Below are 24,275 nucleotides of genomic sequence, written 5' to 3'. Positions count from 1 at the left end.
AAAAAAAAAAAAAAATAAAAAAATAAAAACAAAACAAACCCCCCCAATAAACTCATTATGTGTTAACATAAATAACACATACTTTTCTTTTAAAACACAAACTGTATTTTCTAAAAAAAAAAAAAAAAATTAGCTAGAGGAGTGTCATTGTTTTAATCTTTGCAAATCTCTTTAATTTCTGGTTTAATAGAAGACAGCTGGATTCCCCAACTGCCTCTGCAGCCAGTCTGTACAGTCCACCGATACATTTCGGTGGAGCATGTGAAGAAAATTCTGCCTCTCTCTGACATGTCGTTAGAAGAGAAGTATTTTAATGGGCTTTTCAGGCAGTGATGGATGTTCTTCTTTGCCACTGTATCACAATATGACAAGTGGTTGTTTCTTAAAGGTTAGTGGCTACATGGAGTCTGAAACCGTATCAATGAACTTTTTTTTTTTTTTAAGATTTTATTTATTCATTTGACAGACAGAGATCACAAGCAGGCAGAGAGGCAGGCAGAGAGAGAGGAGGAAGCAGGCTCCCCGTTGAGCAGAAAACCCGATGTGGGGCTCGATCCCAGGACCCTGAGATCATGACCTGATCAGAAGGCAGAGGCTTTAACCCACTGAGACACCCAGGCTCCCCATCAATGAACTTTTCACTCTTGTATTCTGAATTCTGTAACATCGAGCATTGGAAAATATATTTTACTGAGTTATGCAGATCTGCCAAATGTTGACACATTTCCTTATATAAAATCAAGAACTCACACTTGCTAACATCACCACTGGTCTAGTCAGAAAAGTCCTTAAAGTCCTGGGAAGCTGTCAGGCCCTAGACAGTGGATACAAGGTTTCTAAAATTCTAATTTTTGCTTTTCAAAGGCTCAGAGTTTACCATTAGCAACAAATACTGATACTGGTTTTGAAGTGGCAAGCTCACTTCATTCATTTCTGAGAAAATGTCTGCCAGATACCCAAGTCTGAAGACTTCTGTCTGGCAGGTGTTCTTTCACGTTAAAATGGTGTTCCTTAAAACACGTTAACTCGCACAGCTTGCAACTCAGCTACAAAACTGCTTTTCAAGGGGCGCCTGGGTGGCTCCGTGGGTTAAAGCCTCTGCCTTCGGCTCAGGTCACGATCCCACCTGGGATTGAGGCCACATTTGCTCTCTGCTCAGCAGGGAGCCTGCTTCCCCCTCTCTCTGCCTGCGTCTCTGCCTACTTTTGATCTCTGTCAAATAAATAAATAAAAAATCTTAAAAAAAACCAACCCCAAACCTGCTTTTCAAGACAACTGTCACAGTCCGGATTGCAGCAAAACTGCCTCCTCCACACAGAACATGTGGAAAGAGGTAGACTCGAGGATCTGGACTTTGTAAAGTTAATACTTTTTGTTGCATCTTGCTGTCGTGAGCGGGAGGCACACAACGGCTTCCAGTTTACGTTGGGGCCACTGCCTCAGTTTGTGCCCAAGTTCCAAGCTGCTTCACACCACCCTCGCCTGTGCGCCGTGGGTACGACTGTTAACGTGGTGAAAAGGGCACGAGCCAGGGCAGCTCTGAAAGTACAATTATGCGAATAGTGTTGATAGCGCCAACCTCTGCAAGGGTCAAGGGCACCCCCAGGACCGTACTTTGGGAACCACTAGTTCAGAAGAACTCCAAATCCTCCGGCCTGGCAAATGTGGCTTCGGTGCAGCAATAACTCAGCCTCCTATGCTGACAAAACCGGGTTCTAACCCAGCCATCCTCTCCTCTGTCCCGCACTCTGGCCGCGCACAGCCTACCTTCTGCCTGGAATACCAGCCCCTTCCCCACTGCTCACAGCTGCCCCAGCCAAGAAGGCACCACTCCCACCAGTCACCTCACACTACTTATTCGGCTTCTTATCTGCCTCTGGATCCCTGGAGCCTTCATTCTTTCAAATCCATATGCCTTGTTTCTTCCCCAACCCCACCGGCCACCAGGCCACAAGCTGCTGGGGGCCAGGGCCCAGGGGCTGTGCGTTGTCGGGGCCTGGCCAGCACAGGGCCTGGCAGTGAGTCCAGTGTTTACCACGGATCGGCTCAGGAGGAAGGAAAAGGGAATTCCGTGGGGGAGGGGCGAGAGCCATGAGGGAAGAGAAGGGTTTCCTCTGCCTGGGGTACCGCACCCAAGGGCTGACCACAAGGCCCAGGCCGGCCCAGGCCACTTCTCTTTGTTGGGCACAAGGAGATGGCAACAGCCTTTGTTCTAGCAGCTACCTTCCTCTCCTCTCCAGAGGACCCGAAGAGTGACCAGCAGAGACCCCTGACGGGGCTGGGTGCCACTGCCCACTCCCGCTCTCCATGGCTTTCCTTGTGAAGCCTGGACAGTGGGACGTGGCAACATGAGGGTTGTGGGCAAGGAGGGGAGAGGAAGGGTGACTCAGATGCTTGGGGGCTGGGGCTGGGGCCAAGCCCCTGTTCTGAGCTCCTTGCGGAAGCATCCCTGGTCTCTCCTTGGTGTCCCGAGTCCCTGTCTCATGGTCTGGCTCCTGCAAAACCTGGGAGAAATGTCTGTGAAATGACTGGCTCATTTCTTTAGGGCCTGCCCTTCAAGCCATCCTGCCACCGGCACCACAGGTCGTTTTAGAGCGCCCGCCGACCCAACTGGCCTTTCACTGTCAGGTGAGCACAACGCAAAGCCCTTGGCCTGGACACAACTGGCCTCTCGGCCTCTTGTCCCATCTCTTCCATACTTTCTTACATTTTATTTGACAGACACATAACGCGCTATGTGCCAGGCACTGTTCTAAGCATTTTACAAATTTAAAATCATTGAACCTCATTAAAATTAGTAGTAGCATTATCCCCATTTTATAGGTGAGGAAACTGAGGAACAAAGAGATTAAATAACTTGCCTGTGGCCATACAGCTAGGAAGTGGCAGAGCTTGGGTTCCAACCCAGGAGTCTGCTCTAGGTCCATGCTCCAAACCCCTCACTCCCCACCTCTGGAAGAGGTTCTCCGTGCTTGGCCTCTGGCACCCAGTAGTCTATCTGGAACGCCATTCCCCTCTTGTGCTTAGTGACCTCTCTCATCTTCTTCCTCTTGTCTTTTCAGAGTTGGCTCAGACACTGGCTCTGCTGGAAAGTTCCTCCCAGCCCCCTTTCCTGGGGGGGCGGGGTGGTGAGCTGCTCCCACGCTTGGGCCCTCTCTCTGTTATTCTCAGCCATTAGCGCTAGTTTGCAAGCCTGCATCCCCCACCAGACTGTGGGCCCCTGGAGACCAGGAACTGCCTGTAATTGCATCCCCAGGGTCTAGAAGTGCCGGACGAGGACCAAAGAGTAAATGGAGGAAAAAGTGAATGGTCCAGGCTCTGCTGCCTGGATGAAACTGAGAGCACAGAGCTTCGGGCACACCGATCCAGAGGCTGGCCAGCTCCCGAGGCCTTCCCGCCGGCACTGGGGGGACAAGTTGTTGGTTTGGGCTGCGCGCTTGTGTCTCAGAGGCACACACTGAAACTGATCCCTGACGGGGTTGCCCATATCTCTCTGTGTCTCCCAACACCCTGCTGGCCCCCAGGTCCCTCGTGGCTGTGGCTGAGACCTCTTGTTGCCTTCTCCTGTAACTGCAGCAGGCTCCCATTCCCCATCTGCGCGGAGCAGCACGCCCCGTCATCCCTCATTCAAAATTTAACTCCCGGGGCGCCTGGGTGGCTCAGTGGTTTAAGGCCTCTGCCTTCGGCTCAGGTTATGATCCAGGGTCCTGGGATGAGCCCCGCACTGCATCGGGCTCTCTGCTCAGCAGGGAGCCTGCTTCCCCTCCTTCTCTCTGTCTGCCTCTGTCTACTTGTGATCTCTGTCAAATAAATAAATAAAAATCTTAAAAAAAAAAAATTTAACTCCCTCTCTGAGCTTTCTGTCCATGTTGCTCCTCCATCCCCTAGATCTTCTCAGAATCAGCTGTCAACCCCTCCCCCACGACTCCCCAGCCCTGCCTCCATGCACCACTCACGGGGCCTTTTCCTGCCTTTGAGGCAGACACTGTGCCTAAAATCTCTTGGAGAAGTTGCAGGAGACAAAGAGCCTTTGCGAGGATGTGGACCCAAAGGTCCAGAGGGGTTCCACCTCTGACCAGCTACAGGACCTCAAGTCAGGTCTCTGACCCTGAGCCTTGATTTCCTCACCTGATACCTGGGGTTAACACCTCCCTGTCTTGCTCACGGGAGCTGTTAAGTTTGTTCATGGCAACCCATTCCTCAGTTGACCAAAACTTTCAAGACAGGAAATTAACTCCAGAGGCCTAAAGATTAGGACAGCCACTCTGGAGCATAGCTTGACCATGGCTGTCTAGAGGGAAGATACACCACCCTATCATCAAGCACCAGCGGCCCAAACACACGAGGAGCTGTGCACTGGAACAGTCCCTGAAGGCCTGCTTCCATGGCAAAGACCCCGCCAGCGCCCGGACTGTCCATCAGCAGGGTACTGGGCAAACAGGCTGTCCGACAGTTTCGGAAAGGATTAGTACACTGCATCCCAAACAGGCACACCGGAGCTCAGGTCTCAAGACGCCTAAATCTCCACGATGATATGGAGGATAAACCCTGAATTCCGAATAGGTATAGCCGGCCATTTAAATCCAGCGCAGGACCACACAGGACAGCACGACCTGTTGCCACAGACAGATGCCTATGTAGGAAACATTTTTAAAAGGCCTGAGAATACAAACACCAAAACACAGGATTGCGGTTTCCTCTGGGGAGGGACACATGGGGCATCTAAAGCAGATACGGCACAACGGTAAGATTTGACCGAAGCAGTGGGTGTTTCATGATTCTGTGTGCTTTTCTAATTGTAAAATATTTTGTGGTTTTTAAAAGATTTTTAAAATAACTCTTAAAAAACGCCCTCCCCAGCCCCCGAGGGAGAACGGCTCCCTGGGGTTGCCCCGCGTCTTCCAAGGATGGGTTTCAGCAGTGGCACGGGACCCCAACTGTGTTCCTTACGCTGTCTCGTAGTAGGAACCCCGTGTGTGTGGGGCCGGAAGGTCTCCCCCCAAAGGATGCCTTCCAGAGTGGGGGTGAGCGGGTGGCAGGTTGTGTCAGTGGGGTGTCTGTGTGGGCTGGGGAGCAGGAACCAGCCTGCTCCCTTTCACAACCGCCCCCGCCTTAGTAAAATGTCAGCAAGCTGGGGAAGGGGGGGCGGAGAGCCAGGCAAGCTGTTAACCCGCGAGATGCCGACGCTGGGCGTGGGCGGCGCAGGCCCAGGCTCCCAGACAGCTATTCTGGCATGTGCTGGGATCAGGCTCAGCCCTGGCAGGGGAGAGGCCTCTGCGTGGGAGCTCTGGACTGGCGCTCTGCCAGGAGCAAGGGGGAGGAGGTCTTTGAAAGGGAGGGAGAGGGCTCTGGGGCCCTTCCTCTCTCTTCAGACCTCTCACCGTGAGGCGCTGAGTACAAGTGAGGCCCAGTGCACTGTGCTCTCCTCCCCAGCACCTCTCCCCAGGCCACAGGCCACAGGCCACCTGTGACCTCAGGGTGATATCAAGGGTTCCTTTGCACATGTCTCGAGGCTTCTGCAACCTGTGCTTTGAAAGCAAGACGAAAGATCACAGACTTGCCCCTCCACTCCGCACCCAGCCGGGGAGCCTAGGACAACCCGCTCACAACCCATTCTCCCTCATTCTCTTGTAGTCCCATACCCAAGGGTCCCCCTAGCCCAGCCTTGCTCCCCCTGCAGCTGGGATCCTGGTGGCAGTTCTCTCTTGGGGTCCAGGAGCAGGACGTCTCATGGGTCTTCACTCCCACACAAGACAGAAATCTCTTCATCTCACGGAGCACTCAAGCCCCTTTCTGGGCTCTACCAGTTTGGGCCTGGGAAACTAAAACAGAAGAAAAGGGTGCTAGTAAGTAGGATGGCCTGTGTTCTGAAAAGATCCAGTGGGAGCTGCGTGATTCCCAGGCCAGGCCTCTGACCTCTTTGAGGCTTTGTTCCTCATCTGTAAAATGGGAATAAAACCAACTACGAGATTGTTCTAAGGAGTACATGAAAACAACTGTTAACGGGCAGACAAAGATGAGCTGGCACATGACATGCCTGGATGCAGGGGAGTGTGCGGGAGGGCGGGAGTGGTCGTGTCCTCAGCCTCCCCCTCCTCTCCCTGGGCCACAGAGCCCCTGGTCTCACTCAAACCTGCTCTTCACCACCTGACTGGGTCCCTTGTGTCTCAGCTGAGGAAGTGGGCAAAAAGGAAAGAGGGCAGATGGATAGCTAGTTCCTCGAGGTCGTCACTGCTCTGGCCTACTCTTCCCCACGCGAAACTACCTTCCAAGGCTGCCAGCCCTGACTAGAGTGCCAGGCAGGTCCCATGCTGAGAACTCTGGGGATGCCCTAAGGGTATCAAGGTCTCCACAAAGGAAACAGAGGAAGCAGTCCAGGGGAGCAAGAAATGAGTGCTTGGCACCACCCACTCATCTCACCCAGGAACAAGGGCCTAAGCCTAGACACAGGTGCGACAGCTTCCCCTTCTTACCCACGCCGTCTCCCGTGATGACTTTGAGAACTACTCAGGTGGTGGCAGCAGCCTCTAGAAGGAGAGGCAGAGGGGGCAGGGAGGAGGACAGGTGGAGGTGGGGTGGAATGTGCTGGATGGGGAGGATTCCTCGGAACACAAGGAAGGCTGTGGGGTCCTAAGATGTGGTACAAACTGACCTGATACTGGAGTCAGGGGACTGGTGCTGGGGTCCCAGATAACCCCTAGCTGGCTGTGAGACCTTGGCCCAGTCAGGGCCACATCACTGGGCCTCAATGTTTAGGGCAGGGAAGGGGCTGGGCCAGGTGCTGTGGAGGCTCCTGCAGGGCCTGCCTTCTGCCTCCTTCTGACCGGCTCTGTCCTGGCAGGTGGGGTATCAGGTAACCGGCCAGTGGGCGGTGGCTGTGGGTGCACCCACAGCAGGTGTTTGGTACAAGTGGATTGGCTCCAGGAAGAATCTCCCCTTCCACCTCCCTCTCCACAATGGTAGCTGTCGCCCCCCTGTGTCACTCTAGCAGTACTGCAAGGACAAGTTGCCCATCAGCTTCTGGACCTTGAAACTCTTTCTAGCCTTTGCAGGGATATAGGGACCCGACCTCTGCTTCTCCTGAAGCCCAGCACAGGCCAAGTCTCAGAGCCAGTGAGCCCACTCACTTCTCCTCTGCTTGGGGGGAATGACTGGCAATTCTGCAGAGGGCTCCAGGAAGCCGAGGAAGGCGGGTCTGATTCTCTTTCCCCTACCTCCAGCTGCCCAGGGCCAAGGCTTTCTGACTAGGGTCACTCAGTCCTTCTTCCATCCTTGCCTGGGAGGACACCATTCTCCTGCTCTCTTTGGGAGATGGGGCAGCTCCAAATCCTGAGATCTGACCTTTTTGGAGTATGGCACAGACAGAAATTGACAAGAGTTGCCCATCCCCTCCCCTGACTTATAAGCCAGAGACTCAGGCGGGTGTGTGGCAGCAAAGGAAGATAGAGAGAGAGAGAGAGAGTGAGAGAGAGACCCATTCCAGTTCCTGACCTCCGCCAGCTCCATGCTCGCACATGACATTACCAGTGGGGGTGGAGGTGGGGGCGTGCACAGCAGAATGGGGTAAACTGACACACAGCTCAGCCACTGGGGTCACTTTTTCTTCTCCAGCTGGCAGGAACCTAGGGACTCTGACTTGCACCTGGGCCACTCCCAGTATTAGCCTGAGTAGGACAAACCACTCAAAGAGGCCCCTTTGCTCCCAGACATCCTGGCACCACAGACAGGGGTTCTTGCTCTGCAAGAGGCGTCCCTCAACATGTGCCGCCCAACCACTGCAGAAACCAACCCAAACTTCAGCTCAGGCAGCCCAGCGGGCACCCTCTACCGGTCTGGACTTCAAGGCCCGGCTCACTTGGGGCCATGCGGCATCACCTGTCAATGGGACCTATTGTCTCAAACTTGTTCCACAGGTGCATTTCATGCCCTCTGGGAACTAAGGACGTTGAGCACTAAGGAAGGGCAGGGGTGGCAGAGCCGATGCTCAGGCTCCCAGGGGCTCTGGAGGCTCCTTATGTCTGGGTGTGTGAGGCGCCAAATAATTTCTGACGCCCTTGAGGAGTGAAACCAGTTAATCCACAGGCTGTGCGACCTGCCCAGGGTCAGGCTGCTGGGACCAGGCCAGGAGCTAAGTGAGTCCTCTCTCTAGATATGCCCTGGAAGAGCAGGAGGGGACAGGAATCAATTTGCCTCCCACTTGTGACTGACTACCCCCTAGGCCAATAGCATCTGAAGGATAAGGACAGAGGAAAACCCATTTGTCCTGGGATTAGGGCAGGGCCTATACGGACTCTTCCAGGAGGGGCTGATGGTTCCCAGCAAGGATCCATGAGGTGGAACAGGGCTGGATCATAGCCTAGCTTTTTGTCTTGCTATGCTAAGAGAGAAGAGATTCTTACCACTCCCCAGATTCCAAGAGGGTGAAACCAGTTGTGGGGGTCTGAGATGAGCTTTAAGGAAAAACCTCTTGAAGGAAGATGACAAAGAGGCTGCCATTCAGAGACTGTTCTACCTGCCCAGCTCAGGGATGGCAAACGTGCGGCCTGGGTACCACCACTACCCCTTCCAAGCCCACAGCAGAGTGCTGATTATAGAACTCAACCACCAAGCCAAGATCGGAATGCAGCAGCCACCACCAATCTATTTGTTATCTTTGGTCCTCCCTTCTAGCCACTGTCAATTCACTTATCAGGTCCCTCAGCCCCAAGGTGTGAGGATGGCCTAAATGCAGAGGGTGGAAGCCCAAGGAGAAGCAAGAGCCTGGTTAAGGACGAACATGGAGCCTGAGGAAAAGATGGAGGTGAGGGGCTGGCGTCAGCTAGGGCACTGGAGACTTTCACCTGAAAACGGAAACCAGCAAAGGTGGCTGGATGAGATAAAAGACATGAAAGGCGCAAGGCCCAAAACAAGTGTACTATTCCAAATGTCTGCCCCTCCCTCCAACCCAAGCAAGGCGGAGGGGGTCAGCCCCAGTGGGCATCTGATTCTCCGAGCTCCCAGGCCTGTCAGGAGAGTCTTTTCCCTCACTGCCCTCTCCCTGGCTATGGGGTCTCCAAATATATTCATTTCTGAATGCCCCACTGCCCAGCACAGCTACTACACAGAGACACTCCTTACATGCTTCCAGAGATCACTGTTTCATTTTCTTCCCATTAAGCGCCTATCAGATCACTTACCATCCCCAGAGTGATGTCATACTTTGGTCCTCAAACCCAGGAGCATATTAGAAACACTTGTGAAGCTTAAAAACAACAACAACAACAACAACAACAACAACAACAACAAAACCCCGCCCAGGCCCCATCTCCAGCCCTGATGAGTTAGGCATGCTAAGGATAAGATCGAGAAATCTGAATTTCCTAAAGCTCCTTAGGTCATTGTGATGTTCTGTTCAGGAACCTGGCCTAGAGAAAGGGTTTTGGACTGCAGTTCAAACTCTCTCTCTCCTTTTTCCTTGCTGTGTGATTCTGGGCAAACCACTTATGTCCTTGAGCCTGTGTTTTTCCTCATCTATAAAAATGGAAAAGTCACACCTCTCCTGCTTAGAGAATTACGTAAAGGTATTTGTTGGTTCTCTTGCTTCTTGTTCTTTCCCCCCTGAATGTGCCTGAGGTTCACTCCACCTGCACTAACCTGTGCCCTTCAGGAGGGGCACAGCTACAGGTCACAAGAGCCCGACACTTGGTACCCTGTGGGCAGGGACAGGAAGCCTCTAGCGGAGCCCCTCCCTCCCCCTCCAGAGCCTGTGAACACTGGAGGCTACATCCTGCAGGGCTGGGTGTAAACTGCTCCATCTTGTAGGGCTGTGGGTGACAGAATGAGGTACTGGACGCCTTGCACCCTGCCCCGTTTTATATGGCACCGAAGCTTGTGTGGCTTCACAAGAGCCCACGGAGCTCCATCTGGCAGCGTGAGAATCCTGATCTCTGGGTGTGCGTGGTGACACAAAGAACAGGGCCCTGGCCACGGTAAGGCTGGCAGAGGGCACAGGTCAGCATTACAGGTTTGCCAAGCCGCACAGCAGGAGAAAACTGCCCATGTTATTGGTGGGTAAAGTCTACCCTGGGAAGGGTCAGGGCAAAGCTCGGGGAGGGGGTGTGCCGAATGCCACAAAGCCAGGGCAACTGAAGAAAAGTGAGAGGGAGGCTTTGGGCAGGCTCCAAGTGGTCAGAGTCCAGCCTGAGTTGGCTCTGGGGTCCTTAGCTGATTGGCTGCAAGCTCCCTGGCCAATGAGAAGGGCAGGGGTCAGTCAGGAAAAAGCCCAAGGAGCCAGGTGGGGTCCTCGTGGGTCTCCACCTTCCCTCACCTTACACCAGGGCTGCATGGCAGGAAGGACTCCCAGCCAACGTGGGCACACATGCCATGAGCTGCCTGCCTTCCACCTTTCCACACCCTCCCCCAGCTCCTCACCAGAGTCCTGGTCAACCCTGTCCCAGGCATAAGACAGTGACATTTGGTGTGCCGGAGGAGGAGGAGGAGGCAGCACGGAGCCTGAAGAGCCACAGAGCAGATTTCAGACTGCTGCCCACCCCATCCCTCACCCAGCAAGAGCGGGATGGGGGTAGGGGGAGCAATGCCTACCGCCTAGCAGAGGTAGAGGATAGGGTCTCTCCACGGATTAAGAGCAATATAGTACAGGTGGCCAGGCACCCCCAAGCTCAAGGAGAGGCTTATAGTGATGAGCAATTAGCTCAGTTGCCAGTGTTCTGGGACAGCCAGTATCAACAGAGGCCATGTTCTGCAGATGCCGTGCAGTGGCGGTAGGCAAACGGCCCCACCGAGGCGCAGGGTTGGGGGCGGCCGTGACACCTTCCCCACTTCACTGCAGCCAGGGGGCTCAGAGGAGGCCCTGTTCTCTCAGTGCCCAGAACGGGTGAGCGGCCAGACAGGGGGTACCCTACCTGCTGGTCCTACCCCGCAGGCAAGTTGGAAGCAGACCCTGCCTTGGTACCACAGAGGAGGCGCGCTAAGCCGCGGGTGCCAGCGAATGACTCCCACCCGGTGCCAGTGCCCGGACTCTAGGAGCTGACCCCGACGCGGAGCCAAGCCAACTCAGCCCATCCGGCCGGCGCCGGGCGGAGACCTCCACTCGCTGTCAGTCCGGAGACGGCTCCTCCCGGAGCCCGGCGCGGTGTCCGACCGGTGCCGCGGTGCCCACCCCGCTGCCGCCGCGCTCACCTGTGCCCGAAGAGACGCAGCCCGGGGAAGCGCCGCTTGTTGAGGCGGCGCGGCGCCTTGTCCGGCTCGGGACCCGCGTCGTGCTCGGAGCCACTGGACGAGGCGGAGGCCGACTCCGAGTCGCTGCTCCGGGCCTCGGGGCTGCCGTCCCGCGGCTCCATCCGGCCCTAGCCCCGGCCGGCGGCGGGCCCGCGGGAGACGCCCATGCCGGGACGGCGGCCGGGGCTTAGCACGCCGGCTCCGCGCCGCCTGCAGCGACCATGGCGCGCCCTCGCTCCGCCCGCCCCGCGCCGCGCGCCCCCGCGCCCCACGCCCAGGTGCCCGGGAAGCGGCCGCCGCCGCTCCAGGAAGTGCCGCCAGCCGCGGCCGCAGGACCCCGCATAGCTGGCCGGGCCGCTGCCTGCCCGCCGCCGAGCACGCCCCCTCGGCTGCGAGGCGGCACCGGCTCGCGGCGCCCTCTGCCGGCCGCCGGCCGCGCCACCACACGCCTCGGCGGCCAGGAGAGGGCGGAGCCCGGGAGGGGCGGGGCCCCGGAGCTCCCGCCTCCCCACCCCTAGGCTGGTCCCCCTGGATCCCACAGTATCTCCTGGGGTCTCACACGCGGGCACTGAGCACACCCAGGCACACACGATCTTTTCCTCCCCTCAGCCCCGCCCTGAACAACCTACACGCTCACGAGTGAACCCCTGCGAGGGCAGCTGTCACAACCACTCTGCCCCAGCCACACCGGTGCGGACACCTCTCTTGCACACCCCCGTGCCTGCTCACAACCACTCATACAGTCTCCGTCCTTACCCCCTTGGCTCTCCCAAATCACACCCCCAGGAACATAAGTCATACAGTGTTCCCCGTACACGCAGAACACACACGCCTGCTCACTCATTACTTAAACTAAGAACACGTCTCACCCCGGCATCACACTCAGACATATACATACCAGGACCAAAGTCACTTAGTGACCCTAGCACACGCCAACAGAGAACATACACGGTTCTCATACAAACTCATCTCCTCAGCTGTTCACAGTTGTTTCCAACCCTTTTGGACACGCCTAACACAATCGTTGTTTTCCTACAACAATATCCAATAGATCCTGTCCATCTCTTACACTATGGGAGTCACCCGCATGCCTCTTACACTCATACAGATGCACACATAAGGGCCACACTCTCATTCACCAAGATAGACACCCACAGGGAACATACACATCTTTCTCCTGCTCACAGGTCCCCCCCCAGAAGAACAGTTATGGTGGCCACATCCCTCTTGTACACGTACCATCTACCCAGAAACATACCTCGAGGATGCACACACATACACACACACACGCACACACACAGCCCCAAAGGCAGCAGAGGTCATCACCCTCTAGAGATGAGGAACACAGTTGGAACCAGAGGAGTCTCCTGGGGTGGCACAGCCAGGACACATGCTGGGAACCAGCAGCTGGGCAGCTTCTGACAGCCCCTGCAGGGCTGACCAATGGAGGCCAGGAACCTGGAGAACATGGTCCTCTTCCTCCCAAACTCTGCCACCCCGATGCCCACATCAGTTGCCCGCTGTTTCTGTTAGCTCTCCTCTCTGCAAAGCCACATCCTGTGTCACCTTCACTTTCACCCTCTCCAATGGGCTTCGTGGCAGCCCATTTTCCAGCCTTACCCAGCCACATATAACCAATGCTCAGGGCTGTGACCTATGGGCATGCCTGTGGTTTTGAGAAATAGCCGGCACCCAGAAGCTCAGAACTTTCTCCCAACGTCCTTCAAGATTCCTGTGGGCCTGGAGAAGGTCTGACCAGGGAGGTCAGCACAGCCTTCCAGCTAGCAGACGTGCCCGGGGGGGGGGGGGGGGGGGCAGGAGGAGGGCAGTGAAATCCCCAAGTGGGCCTGACGCTGTCCTTCTGGGGTGCATGGGTCCCTCTGAGGAAGTTTCCCAATGGTTCTGACACCAAGCTCCGAGGGAAGAAACCAGAGAGGCAGCTGGAGACCCCACTGAGTTTGCTTACACAGCCTTACAACGCCCAAAACCGCACTCCCGCAGGGGGCTCTTCTTCCCAGCCCCTCTGCTGTTAGCTCCCTCAACAACCCAGCCTCCTGCACACAGTCCCCCAACAACTCAAACATCAGAAATCCCCTCACCCCGTCAAGAGCCCCTTTGTCCTTTTTTGAGCCTCTGCAGAGCCGCTGGACTACAGGTGGGCAAGCTCACGTTTGCCAACACCCCCAGCCAAGAGAAAAGAGGACTCAGAGAGGGCCAGAGGTCCCTGTGCCCATTCCTGGGCCACCTCGAGTACCTACTGTGTCCGGGGGGCCTCGGCTGGGATCTGTGGCACGTCCCAGGAGCGGTAGCGCCACATCTGCCTCAGTGCCCCTGGCTTTTCCCCTTCTTCTGTCCCCAGCGCCTCCGCGGGGCCCAGAGCTGTGGCCTCATCGCAGCCTCCCCCGGTACTGTGACCAGCCCCCAGTACGCTCATCCTGCCCGGCGACTCTCTTCCTCTTTCGGCACTTCCTGACCGGGGGGCCCTGCAAGAGGCCGGCCGGCCGGCTGCCCCAGAAGAGGACCAAGGCCTCGCAGGCGCCTTCCGCTGGCTGGGGCAGGAGGCTGGCTGGGAAGAGGAGCTGCATGGGAGGGCGGGAGGCAGGTGAGGACAAGCCCAGCCCAGCAGCCAGGAGACAGCCCGAGTCAGAGGCTGCCCATCAGCCGCTAGGCTTGCCTGGGCTGGAATCTGAACCTCAAGCTTCAGTCCAGCCTTCCTCTCCATTCAGACTCTCTGTGCTCTTCCCCTCTTGGTCCTGCTAAGATCTCCCGCTTCATCACAACTATGAGGGTAAACGGGCGGGCAGTGGACAGCCCCCATACTCCTCTCTCTCCTTCACACCTCTGCGAGCATCACACCATATAACGCAGGGCCGGGCTCGTGGGACAGCGGCAGAGTGAGGAGTAACCAGAAGAGAGCCAGAAGATGTGGGCTCCTGTCCTGTTTCTGCCACTTACTGGATCAGGTCAGAGAGGGTTACTTCTCTGAGTCATCTTCAACCCAATAAGGTAGGATATAAACAGACAGACTGATGAATGTATGTCAGGGAGCTTTTCTGAGACTCAGTTTTCTTATCTGTAAAATGGAAGGGGGCGTGATAGTAATAATGGGGCTCATGGAGTTTAGTGAGGATTAAATAAGAGGTAAAAGGGTTTACAAATGAAACCGTTCAGTAAATATTTATTCAGTGCCTTCTATGCATCAAGAACTATATCAGACCATATAATAATGAGCGAGGAACAAGAGCTCCAACCTCACACAGCTCAGATTCTAGTGGGGAAGACACCTAGGAGACAAATAATACATGAAATAATGTCGCAAGTGCTATAGAGAAAAATGAAGCCAAAATGCAGGGGAAAGAGTTTGATGAGGAGGAAAGAGTTTGGTCTCCTACTTGGGTAGGAGATCAGGGAAGCCTCCTCTGAGGAGGTGACATTTCAGAACAGACCTAAATGAATCAAGAGAGCAAATGACATGACTATTTGGGAGAACAGCATTCTAGGTAGAAGGAACAGTTGCGGCAGAGGCCCTGAGTAAGGAAAATACTTGATATGTCTGAAAAATAGCAAAAAGGCCTGCTGGACTTTGAGGCCTTTTTGGAGATTTGGTAAATAAATAGTAAGGCATACACTTACTCTTTATTGTTAGGGTTGGTTCTGGGAGGGAAATCGTCCCTTCCTCAAGCACTCTTTAAATCACATTGCTCTGTAATTAGTTCTTGAGCTTTGTATGTGTTTGTTACCCCAGAAAAGCTGTAAATTTCTCAAGGACAGAAATGGTGTCAGTTCAGTTCAATAAACATTTACACTACAGAACTTGCAGACACAGGAATGCACACGATGCCATCCCAGCCCTTGGAAACCTCCATCTGGTGCTATAGTCACCTTTGTGTCCCTCATGACATAATATTTCTCAATAAATATTTGTTTAATAAATCATGCTATGTCATGAATAATTAACACCCAGGAGTGATAAAACAATGGCTAATATTTCTTGGAAGAGTTCTGTGCCAGAAGCTTTGGAATCCTTACAATGACCCTATCCTGTTATTTTCCTCCTTTTACAGATGGGGAAACTGAGGCCCAGAACTACTAAGCTCATTTGTCCAACGTCACCCAGGTGGTAAGCTGTAGAATTAAGAGCCTCACCCCAGAGTCTGTATCCTTCAGTAAGACATCCCTGGCCTCTCTGGGGTTGAGACATAGCATGGTGATTACTCTGAGGCTCAGCACTCCCCTTTCCGCAGCTCTCCCTCCAACCCGTCATCTCTGAATTTCTCTGGGCAGGTCCTGTGTGCTGCAGCTCATTAGAGACTCTGCCAGCCAGGCCAAGGCCTCTTCTAGAAGGCGACTGTTGCAGGGCCGTTTACTCCTCTCCCAGGGATTCTGCAAGGAGCTTGAGCAGTTAAACAGAGGAAATGGGGCTGGGCTTGTTTTTAGTCTGAGGCTTCTGGCAGCCCTGGAGCAACAGAGAGCAGGAAATGTGACTCGTGAAGGGGAAACCAGACAGGCTGGAGGCTCTGAGAGGCAGAGCAGTCCTGACTGTGGGACCAGGATCCCCCTGGGCTTGTGCTCCTCTAAGCAGCCAGTAATTTCCAGGTGGAGTTGGGAGAACAAGGTTGGAAGGCACAGGTGCATGGTGCTGGGGAGGACGCCCTTTACCGTTCCTAGGACGACATGTGCCAGCGCTGGGGATCTGGGGACCCCTCAGAATGCACCCAGATACACACAGGAAAAGGAATCTGGGTAAGAAAATTATTCTGGGCTTTGTTGAGGCCCCAGAGGGTAAGGTGTTCTACTTTCAGTGGCCTGGATGAGCAAGAGGGAGCTGGGGAAAAGAAATGTACCAGGGCACGAAATGCTTAACCCATGATCTGGACAGCCTCTGCTCTCAAAACCAGCCCAGCCAGCCTCCTTGGCCTGACCTTCGAGGCTCCTTATGCTCTGGTTCCCAGTGTCTTTCTTTCTTTCTTTCTTCTTTTTCTTCTTCTTTTTTTTTTTTGCCTCTTTGTCCAGGCTTTCCCTGTGGAGATTTTCTCTCAGCTCACACCATGCCGGTGTCTGCCTCACAGTAGGTGCTCAATAAACATCGCTTCTCTTTTTCCTCACACTTGCCTTAACATGCCACCCTCACCCGTGCCAATCCCTTCTGCCTCTGATGCTCTCCTTGGCCTGTCTGCCCGTCAGGCTTGACCAGTCAAGCTCTCCATCCTTCCAAACCCAGGCCCAAGAAGCAGAAGCGGGAAAGTGAAAAGAGGCCCAGATGCAGAATCTATGGGTTCGAACTCCAGCCCTTCGCTGTGTGACTCTGGGCACGTCCCTTAACATCTCTGGGTTGGACCGGATGATTTCTGCATTCTCTTTGTCCTGATTCATTTGGCTCTCCTTCCCAGCCTCCAGGTTTTTCCTTATTCATTTGTATGAAAATATTTTATAAATACCTAAGTCTCGAAGGTTGTCCTGGAGCCAGCATTCTCACTCCACTGATTTATCTCTGACGTTTACTTCTGTCCCCCAAAATATTCCTAGATCAGGAGACCTTTGGTACACATCAGTTTTGTCTCCTTACAAAATTCTTGACCCCTGCGCAGCTCTTAGCTCCGCGCTGAGCGCACAGTATGGGCTCAGTAACTTCCCTTGGAAGTGGAGAAATGCTGAATAAAGCTACCCAAAAGACTGAGAGCAGAAGGAGGGAGACTGGCTTCTGGCTTGCACAAGGGGCTGTGGTGAGACCTGGGGAACTTTTTGAATCTAAGTCCCTCCTCAGCCACTAAGCCTGTCCTCCAGGCACCTGCTGAAGCCCTTGGGGGCCATCCAAACCCCAATAGCACTTGCCAATCGCTGGCCTCTGCCCAGGTGCGACGCCTCTGCCCCCACAGAGGAGAGAGATGTACCTGAGTAGGGCTGCAGGTGCCCCTGGCTAGTGACAGATGGAAATTTGATTAGGCTCCTTCTGGGCAGCCTCATGAAAGCCATGTGCAGGAAGAAATCGGGAGTGGGGAGCTAGGATCCTCCCCCACTGTGGGGATAGCACTGGAAGTTCAAGGACAGTCCCTCAAACCACGATCTCTCTTGGAAACTGTCCCTGGGCACCTCCCAGGTCCCCAGGCTGGAGGTGAGAGGAGCCTGGGTGGTTCTTCTTTACTCTGGGCCTGCTGGATCTGCCCAAAGGTGTTCCCTCCCACCCCTGCCGTAGCCAAGCCCCTGGGGCAGGATCAGCAGACTTCCTGCCATCAGAGCCTCCCACCCCCATCTATCAGGTCATACATTGTAGTTGCAGAAGCACCTTTCAGTCCTCATGCCTCCTGTCTTACTATCCCTCCTAGAGAAAGGTATATTTAGAGCCAAAAGAAAAGATCCTTAAAGATGAAAGTCCAGGCCCTTGGAAACCTGACAGAGTAAAAAGGGCTTTGGAGTGAACTTCCCAGGAGCCCTCGAATCCCCACCTACTCTATGAACACTGCTTAGCCTTCCCTCTGCAAACATCTGTAGGTCAAGAGCACAGGTCGAGCACAGTCAAACTCAGCAGAAGCCAAATCTCATCCTAATGCCTTCCCTAGCCACTTCAAATATCCTTGAAGAGAAGTCTTCCCCAGCCTGTTCCAACCCTTGCCCTTGGGATCTGGACCCTTCAGGGGCCTCTGAATGCTCTGCTCTGAAATTGCACCAATCAAAGCAAAAATGAGACTCCAAGCCAGGCTTCCTGATGCTTGGCCAGGGATTTTCAGCAGCGCGCCAGAGAATCGCCCTTTCAAACTGGTCCTCCCAGCTTCCTTCCGAAATGCCCAAATGGCTTGTGTCCCTCTGGTGCTGGGGTGGGGACATGAGCTACTGGGGTAGGGGGGAGGGGATATCCCAAGCACTGTGTGCCATAATAGGGTTGGAGAAGCCCCGCTTTGGGATCCCAATCCCTGCACTGCTCTTGGCCCCACCTTTGGGCACTGCCCTCCATGGCCTTTGACTCCCTAGTCAGCAAGAACCTCAGGTCCCTGAGGGGAGGAAGGATCTCGAGGCCGGGCCTGGTCCCTGCCCTTCCCAAAGGAAGGAAAATAGATAGACACCCCCCCCCAGCTTCCAGCTTCCTTTGGCAGCAGACCCCTCCTCCAGCTCCAGCTCAGCTCTCTGCCCCCGGTTTTTGCATTTTTAATTCAGGACAGAATGTGATCTCTTGCAGCTCCTTGCTTTATCCTGTTGCTATTTAAATTACAAATCGGCCCCATCTCCCTGTCACTCTTGGGTTATTTTTAGCTTCTGGTAAATAGCAGCAGGGAGAGTTGGATCAGGTGCCCCTCCCTTGAGGAGCTGTGTCCCTGCAGCCCCGTGCCCACAGGAGGGGCACCCTTCCCTGCCAGTTGGCGCCCCCAGTCGCTCCCCTCCTCCCAGCCCCTCTCTGGGGGTGGAGGGGGTAGGGTGAGAGCTGCAGTCTGGGACAGGCATCCGTGCTCAGCTCTTGCTTAGTCTCCATTCAACTCTGCCACTCCCAGGTCTTCTTATCCATCACTCAGGGCCGACTTCCTTCAGGGGTCTTCCTGGACACCCGCGCCCCCCCCAGCCCCCGCCCCGGAGGTCCAGCTCTAGAGAGCCAAAGATCTCCTAACTTGTGTCTCATCCTTGCTACGAGTCAGGAATTTTACATATCTTATCTTCTTCAATCTTCCCAGCCCTTCTCCTGTGCGGGTATTACTGTTCCTGTTTCCCACATGAGGAAACAGGGTCAGAGGGGAAAGTGACTCAACCAGCTAGGAATTAGCACCCAGGTCTCTCTGACCCCAAAGACAGCATGTGTGTGTGCAAGCCCTCTCTTGGTGGGAATGTGAGTGCCATTTCCCCGAATGCCCAGGTTGATTCTCAATGCCAACCATCATTGTCTTTCCTGTGTGTTTGTCCCATAGCATCCCATTGGATTGGGGATGGGCAAACTGTGGCTGATGGGCCATATCCGGCCTGCTGCCTGTTTGTGGATGGCTGTGAGCTAAGAATGGTTCTTATAATTTTAAATGGTTGGAAAAAAAGCAAAAGAATAATATTTGTGACAGTGGAAATGATATAAAATTTAAAGTTCAGGGTCTATAAATAAAGTTTTACTGGAATGCAGCCACACTCATTCATTTACATATTGTCTGTGGCCACTTCTGCGCCACAATGGCAGACTGTGGGACTTGCAAAGCCCAAGATATTTACTATTTGGCCCCGTACCAATCTTATTTTTGGCAGGGGAAGGGACCATGTCACACCCTTCCGTCTCATGCAGCACCTGGCCCAGGGCCGGAATTATAGATGGAGGTGCTGGTCCTCCTTCAGGGTCCTTTTGGGGCCACAGGAGTGCCCAGCTTGGGGGAGCCCCCTGCCAGCCACATGGGAGTGATTCAGCTCACATGTTACCTTTTCTCTCTCCTTCAGTTTCTTCACAGGTTTCTAAATGTGCTTCTCTACCCAGATCACCTTTTGAGATGCTCAGATCCAACCCCAGACTACCTATAGCTGGGTCTCCAGGGATAGGACTTTAGAAAGGGTTTTTGAGAAAAAAAAAAAAAAAAAAAAAAATCCCCAGGTGATGCGGTGTGGTAACCACTGGGCTTAGCTCCAGAAGCCCCAGCTCCGCATCTCCTGACCCTTTCAGACCAGACCTAATGTCCTTGGTACCCCTCTGGCTTTTCCCAGGCTGGACGCTGCCCTCTAATGGTCTCCTGAGCCCAACCCTGAGCATTCAGGACTTTCTCAAGTATAGGGGAGATAGCTGTCCTCAAGCCCAGATGTGGGTACGAGAAGTTCCCCCCACTCCCCTTGCCCACCCAGAGTCACTACTGGCCCACACCTGCCATCTTTCCATCTTCCTAAAGTAGCTGCCAGGGCTGCATCCAGCCCACAGTAGGGCTGTGGGAACCTATTTCTCAGAAGCCATTATGTCCCTAAAAGCTTCTAGTGTCCTGCTGAAAGCCCCCGTCCTCACTTACGTCAGCGACAGCCCCGCTTCAATACTGCTTCCGCTTCCACCCCTCGGCCCTCGGATTTTTGTGCCTCCGCATTTCTGTCTAAAAGCCTTTTCTCTCTGTGAAGGGCTTTCAACTGCTTTTCTTAGCAACTCCTCACAGCGGGGTGGGAGGTTTATCAGCGAGCCAGAGCAGCATGGAACTGTGGCGGGCAGAGGATGTGAAAAGGCCACCATGGGTCTTAGGCTTACAGCTCCCTCCCACCACCCCCCCCCCCCCCCCCCCCCCGCCCCCCACCCCCCCCCCCCCCCCGCCGCCCGCGATCTGTACCAGGAAAGGTGGCATCAGTCACCAGGCCATGCAGGACTGCTGCCGCACGGTGGGGCTTAGCTTGAAACCAGCTCATTCCACTGGGGTCACCCTGAGAAGCCCAGGGCTGTGCTTTTCCTGGGCTGCTTCTGCCCTTTCCTCTGGGAGCTCTTGCTTTAATGCCTTGTGCTGCCCTGGTCCTAAGACGGGACTCCTGGCCTGACTACAGGGTGTGAGGAGGTACCTTGCATGATCTCTCCAGGTGTGACAGCTAGACCCCCCCCCCGCCCCCGCTGTCTCCTGTAGCCCTCACACAGGGGACATGGAGGTCTCCTGATCCCTTCACAGCTAGAAAGGAGCCACAGCTGGGCCACCCTGTGTCCTTTGTGACTAGACGCCTCGAGTTTGGGCTGAGGAGGGGTGTCCACTTAGGAACCAGCCTGGGGGAAGATCCCAGCCCTTGCCACTGCTTCTGGGTTGGGGGCGGCATGCGCATGCGTGCTCGCAAGGACTCGCAAGGACGCATCCCATCTCAGCCCTTTCATTGTTCTCTGGTTCCAATCCTCTAAGCCTTAAACCCCATTCTGGCCTCCTTTCCAGCTTCAGATGCTGTGTGTCCCTGTTCCACAGCCAAGGAAAATCTTGGGGTCATCCCCTTATGTTACAGATGAAGAACTGAGGCTCAGAGACAGAGAGATTGCCCAGCTCAAACACATATAGTCAGGCCCTGGCAGAAGTGAGGTACAGGCCAGGCCTCTGGACTCCCAGACTAATACTTCTTCCAGGATTCTACATTCTCTGTTCCATTGCCCGTCAGTCTCTGGTCCTCTCTCCTCCTCCTTTCAGGGGCTCTGTTATCTGTAGCCAGAAGGCAGGGGACAGATGACGACCTCCTCCCAACCTAGTGCCCTAGAAGAACTGGAAATGGAGCCCCCTGATTCCTTACATACCCCAGAAAGTGAAGGTAGAGCCCACGTGAACCCAACCTACTTCGTATTTATTCTGAGTATCTCACTTCATGATGGTGAAGTTTTCTGCCCTTCTCTTCCATTCTCCCTCAAGTGATGGAGGCCTGATACTATCATAATCCATTTAAATTCTTTAAGCTCCCAGGGCTGGGCCAGTTTCATGAAACCCCCTCCCAGAAGCCCCAGGGAGAAGCGGGGCAGCGTGAGACGCACCTCAAGTCCCCAGGTTGTAAACAGACAGGAAACCTGTCCTCTCTAACAGGTCTGATGGCTTCAAGGACTGCAGATGCCTCAGTGTCCCTGTGGACCCTCCAGAGGAGGTCACTCTGGTCTAGGGGATTTAGAGGGGCAGCAAGTCCAAGTTGAGGCTGTGGTCTGGGAGAGGAAGAGGAAGGGGAGGCCTGCCCCTGCCCTGCCCCCACCCACTCCTCATACCTATCCTCGGGGTAACTTCCCCACTCTTGTTGGAGGGGCAGCCCTTCCTCATTCCATTCTAAGTCATAAGTGTGGTCTCTGGGACCCAGTCCAGCCAATTCCTCCAGGAAATCTCCTGGGCAGAGATGGCAGGACCCCAGAGATTGGGAACCTTTCACAGGCAGAAGATTCGAGGGAAGTGAGAGGTTCACCATACCACTGGGGATGCCAGTGAGGGCCCCACAGGGCAGAGAGGTCCAGGTGGAGATTCCTGCTTCATCTCTAGGCAGCAGGGTCTCAGTCATGGTGTCGGGAAGCACCTTAGTCACTTCTATAAGCCAGTGCCTAGCACACAGTCAACCCATGAGAAAGTAGGTAGGGCCTATTGCCTGAACCCGGGTCCTTATTCTCCCAGAAGAAGGGCCCAGGGGCCATCTCCCGGCTCCCCTCAGCAGAGAGAGGCTTGATGTCTTGGTTATTTCTCTCCTCGGCGCCTAGTACAGTGTCTGGTATTCAGTTAGCATCAGTAATCCCATGTCGGATGAAAAGGGCAGTTCATAGAGAGAGGGGCTCCCAGAAGTGCCCCTTCCCCTTGCACACGGAGGGCAGAGACCCCTTGGTAGTCATCTCTGAATCCCCAGGGCCTAGAGCAACGCCAGGCAAGCGGCGGGTCCTCAGTGAATGTTGACTGAAGGTGGGGGGGTGGTCCCCAGCTTTGAGCTTCCCTCTGCCCCCATTCTCCTTACCTGTAGGACACCTGTTTTCGTAGGTGCAGCTGGCGGAACCGCTCCTCCACGGGGGGCATAGCGGCCATGCCCCGGGGTCCCTCGGGCCACAGCTGCGAGACCTCGGCCTCCTCCCCCCGCCGGCAGCGCCGCCGAACCACCTCCTCCTCGGCTGCCCGGCCGCCGCCAGCCCCGTCCCCGCGGGGCCCTGCGCCGCCCGGCCCCTCGGCCATCCCGCGGCCGTCCTCTTCCCGAGGCTGCTGCGGCCTTTCGGGCTTGCCCGCTAAAGTTCAGTCTCCCTTCCTCCTGGGCCCCGGGACGCGAGGCGGGGAGCGAGGGAGAGGAGACCTGGGGCCCGCACGTCCCTCCCGACGCCGAGGCTCAGACGACGGGAGCGGCGATTTGCCCGGCGACGCGCCTGGGGAAGGCTGGCGGGGATCGTCCCGCGCCCCCGGGGGTCCTTGGTAGGTGTCGGGGTGCTGCGTCGTGCGCGCTGGGGCGCTCCCCTGACGGCTGGAGCCCGAGCCCGAACCGAGCCGGAGCCCGGGCGGCGAGCGCGCTCCTGCAGCCGCCGCCACTGCCGCGCACCAGAGTGTCACCTTAGAGACACCCGCCAGCCCGCGGGGTCCGGAGGGGGAGGGCGCCTCCCCGCCCAGCCAGCCGGCTCGGGGCACGGAAGGAGCGATCCCGGCCCAGCCGGCGGCGGGCACGAACCCTGCCCCGGGCTGAGGCTGGGGGTGTGGGGCGCCCGGCAGAGCCCACCCCTGCACCACCTTCCCCGCACCCCGCTTCCCGGCAGCTGCCAATCACAGCCCCGCCCGTCAATCAGCTGCTGCGATGCACCCCCCCCCTCCGCCCCCCGCAGCCCTTGTCCCGCGCTTTCCGGCTTCTGCATTCGCCGTTGCGGCGGGCAGGTGGGGAGAAGGCGGGGGGGGGGGGGGTCGGGGGCGGTGACAGGAGCTGTCTTTAACCCTGTCGGTGCCACGAGAATTTAGAGACCCAATTAGATTTGGGAAAGAGCACAGTAAAGGGAAAATGCTCTGGGGTGCATTAAATTCGGGGATGGGCCTGATTGCCGGTAACCCCTTATATAGGCCTAGAGCTCTTCCGGACTATTCCAGGAGAGGGACCCACAGCTGGGGGTGGGGGTGGGGCGGAGAACGTCTAGACCCTGGAGCTGAGGTCTCAAGGCCCAGCTAGCTGCTTTCTATGACCTTACCCGGCTAAGGTTCTTGGGCTAGGGTCTTCCAGAAGGTTCAGTCATCCTCCTGGGTCAGTTGACGCTGATGGGAGAGGAGGAAACCAATTCAGAAAGGAAGGACTAGAGAGGTCTCCTTGGAGTCCGTTTTGGACTCCTCTATTTACCCCTCCAAATACCATGGTTCCCCCTTGCATACTCTCCTCTTGTCCCTGGGATGTTCATTATCTGAACCTCACATCTGGTTGATGATGGGACCCTGGTTGACTTCTCAGATTTAACACCTCCATTTCACTGTCCCAGACTCATCTTCCTGAAGCTGGCCTTTGACCATAACACTTACTCCCCCTCTGTGGAATTTAAGGTCTCCCTTTGCCTATACATTAGCCTGGCATTCAAGGCCTGCCTCCATCTTTCCACATGCTAAACTGCGGTTCCATCAATTTCCTTCCACTCGTCTGCGCTCCTTATTCTGGGAATTGGCATCAGGCCTGTATAGCATTGTTCATCTCCTATC

The 24,275-nt window shown here is 55.3% G+C and overlaps 1 protein-coding gene across 4 annotated transcripts in view; it reads right to left on the bottom strand.

Moving 5' to 3' along the window:
* DGKZ (diacylglycerol kinase zeta) overlaps window positions 1-22,808 on the bottom strand; it is a 42,298-nt gene extending 19,490 nt beyond the window's left edge. For 2 of the 4 annotated variants that reach the window (XM_032844636.1, XM_032844637.1), the window contains exon 1: window positions 11,179-11,451. In XM_032844636.1, coding sequence (XP_032700527.1) covers window positions 11,179-11,339 — 161 coding nt within the window. In that variant the 5' untranslated portion in view covers window positions 11,340-11,451. Of the gene's footprint in view, window positions 1-11,178; window positions 11,452-13,475; window positions 13,667-22,581 lie in introns of those variants that run through there. The other 2 variants (XM_032844635.1, XM_032844638.1) reach the window with 2 other exon arrangements.
* Between the last annotated feature and the right edge of the window lie 1,467 nt (window positions 22,809-24,275).

This window comes from Lontra canadensis, unplaced genomic scaffold, assembly GCF_010015895.1.
Source record: "Lontra canadensis isolate GAN:19392208 unplaced genomic scaffold, GSC_riverotter_1.0 scaffold154, whole genome shotgun sequence".
NCBI lineage: Eukaryota > Metazoa > Chordata > Mammalia > Carnivora > Mustelidae > Lontra > Lontra canadensis.
Note: the sequence above shows the minus strand (reverse complement) of the source record. Positions and strands in the feature narration are given on the sequence as shown.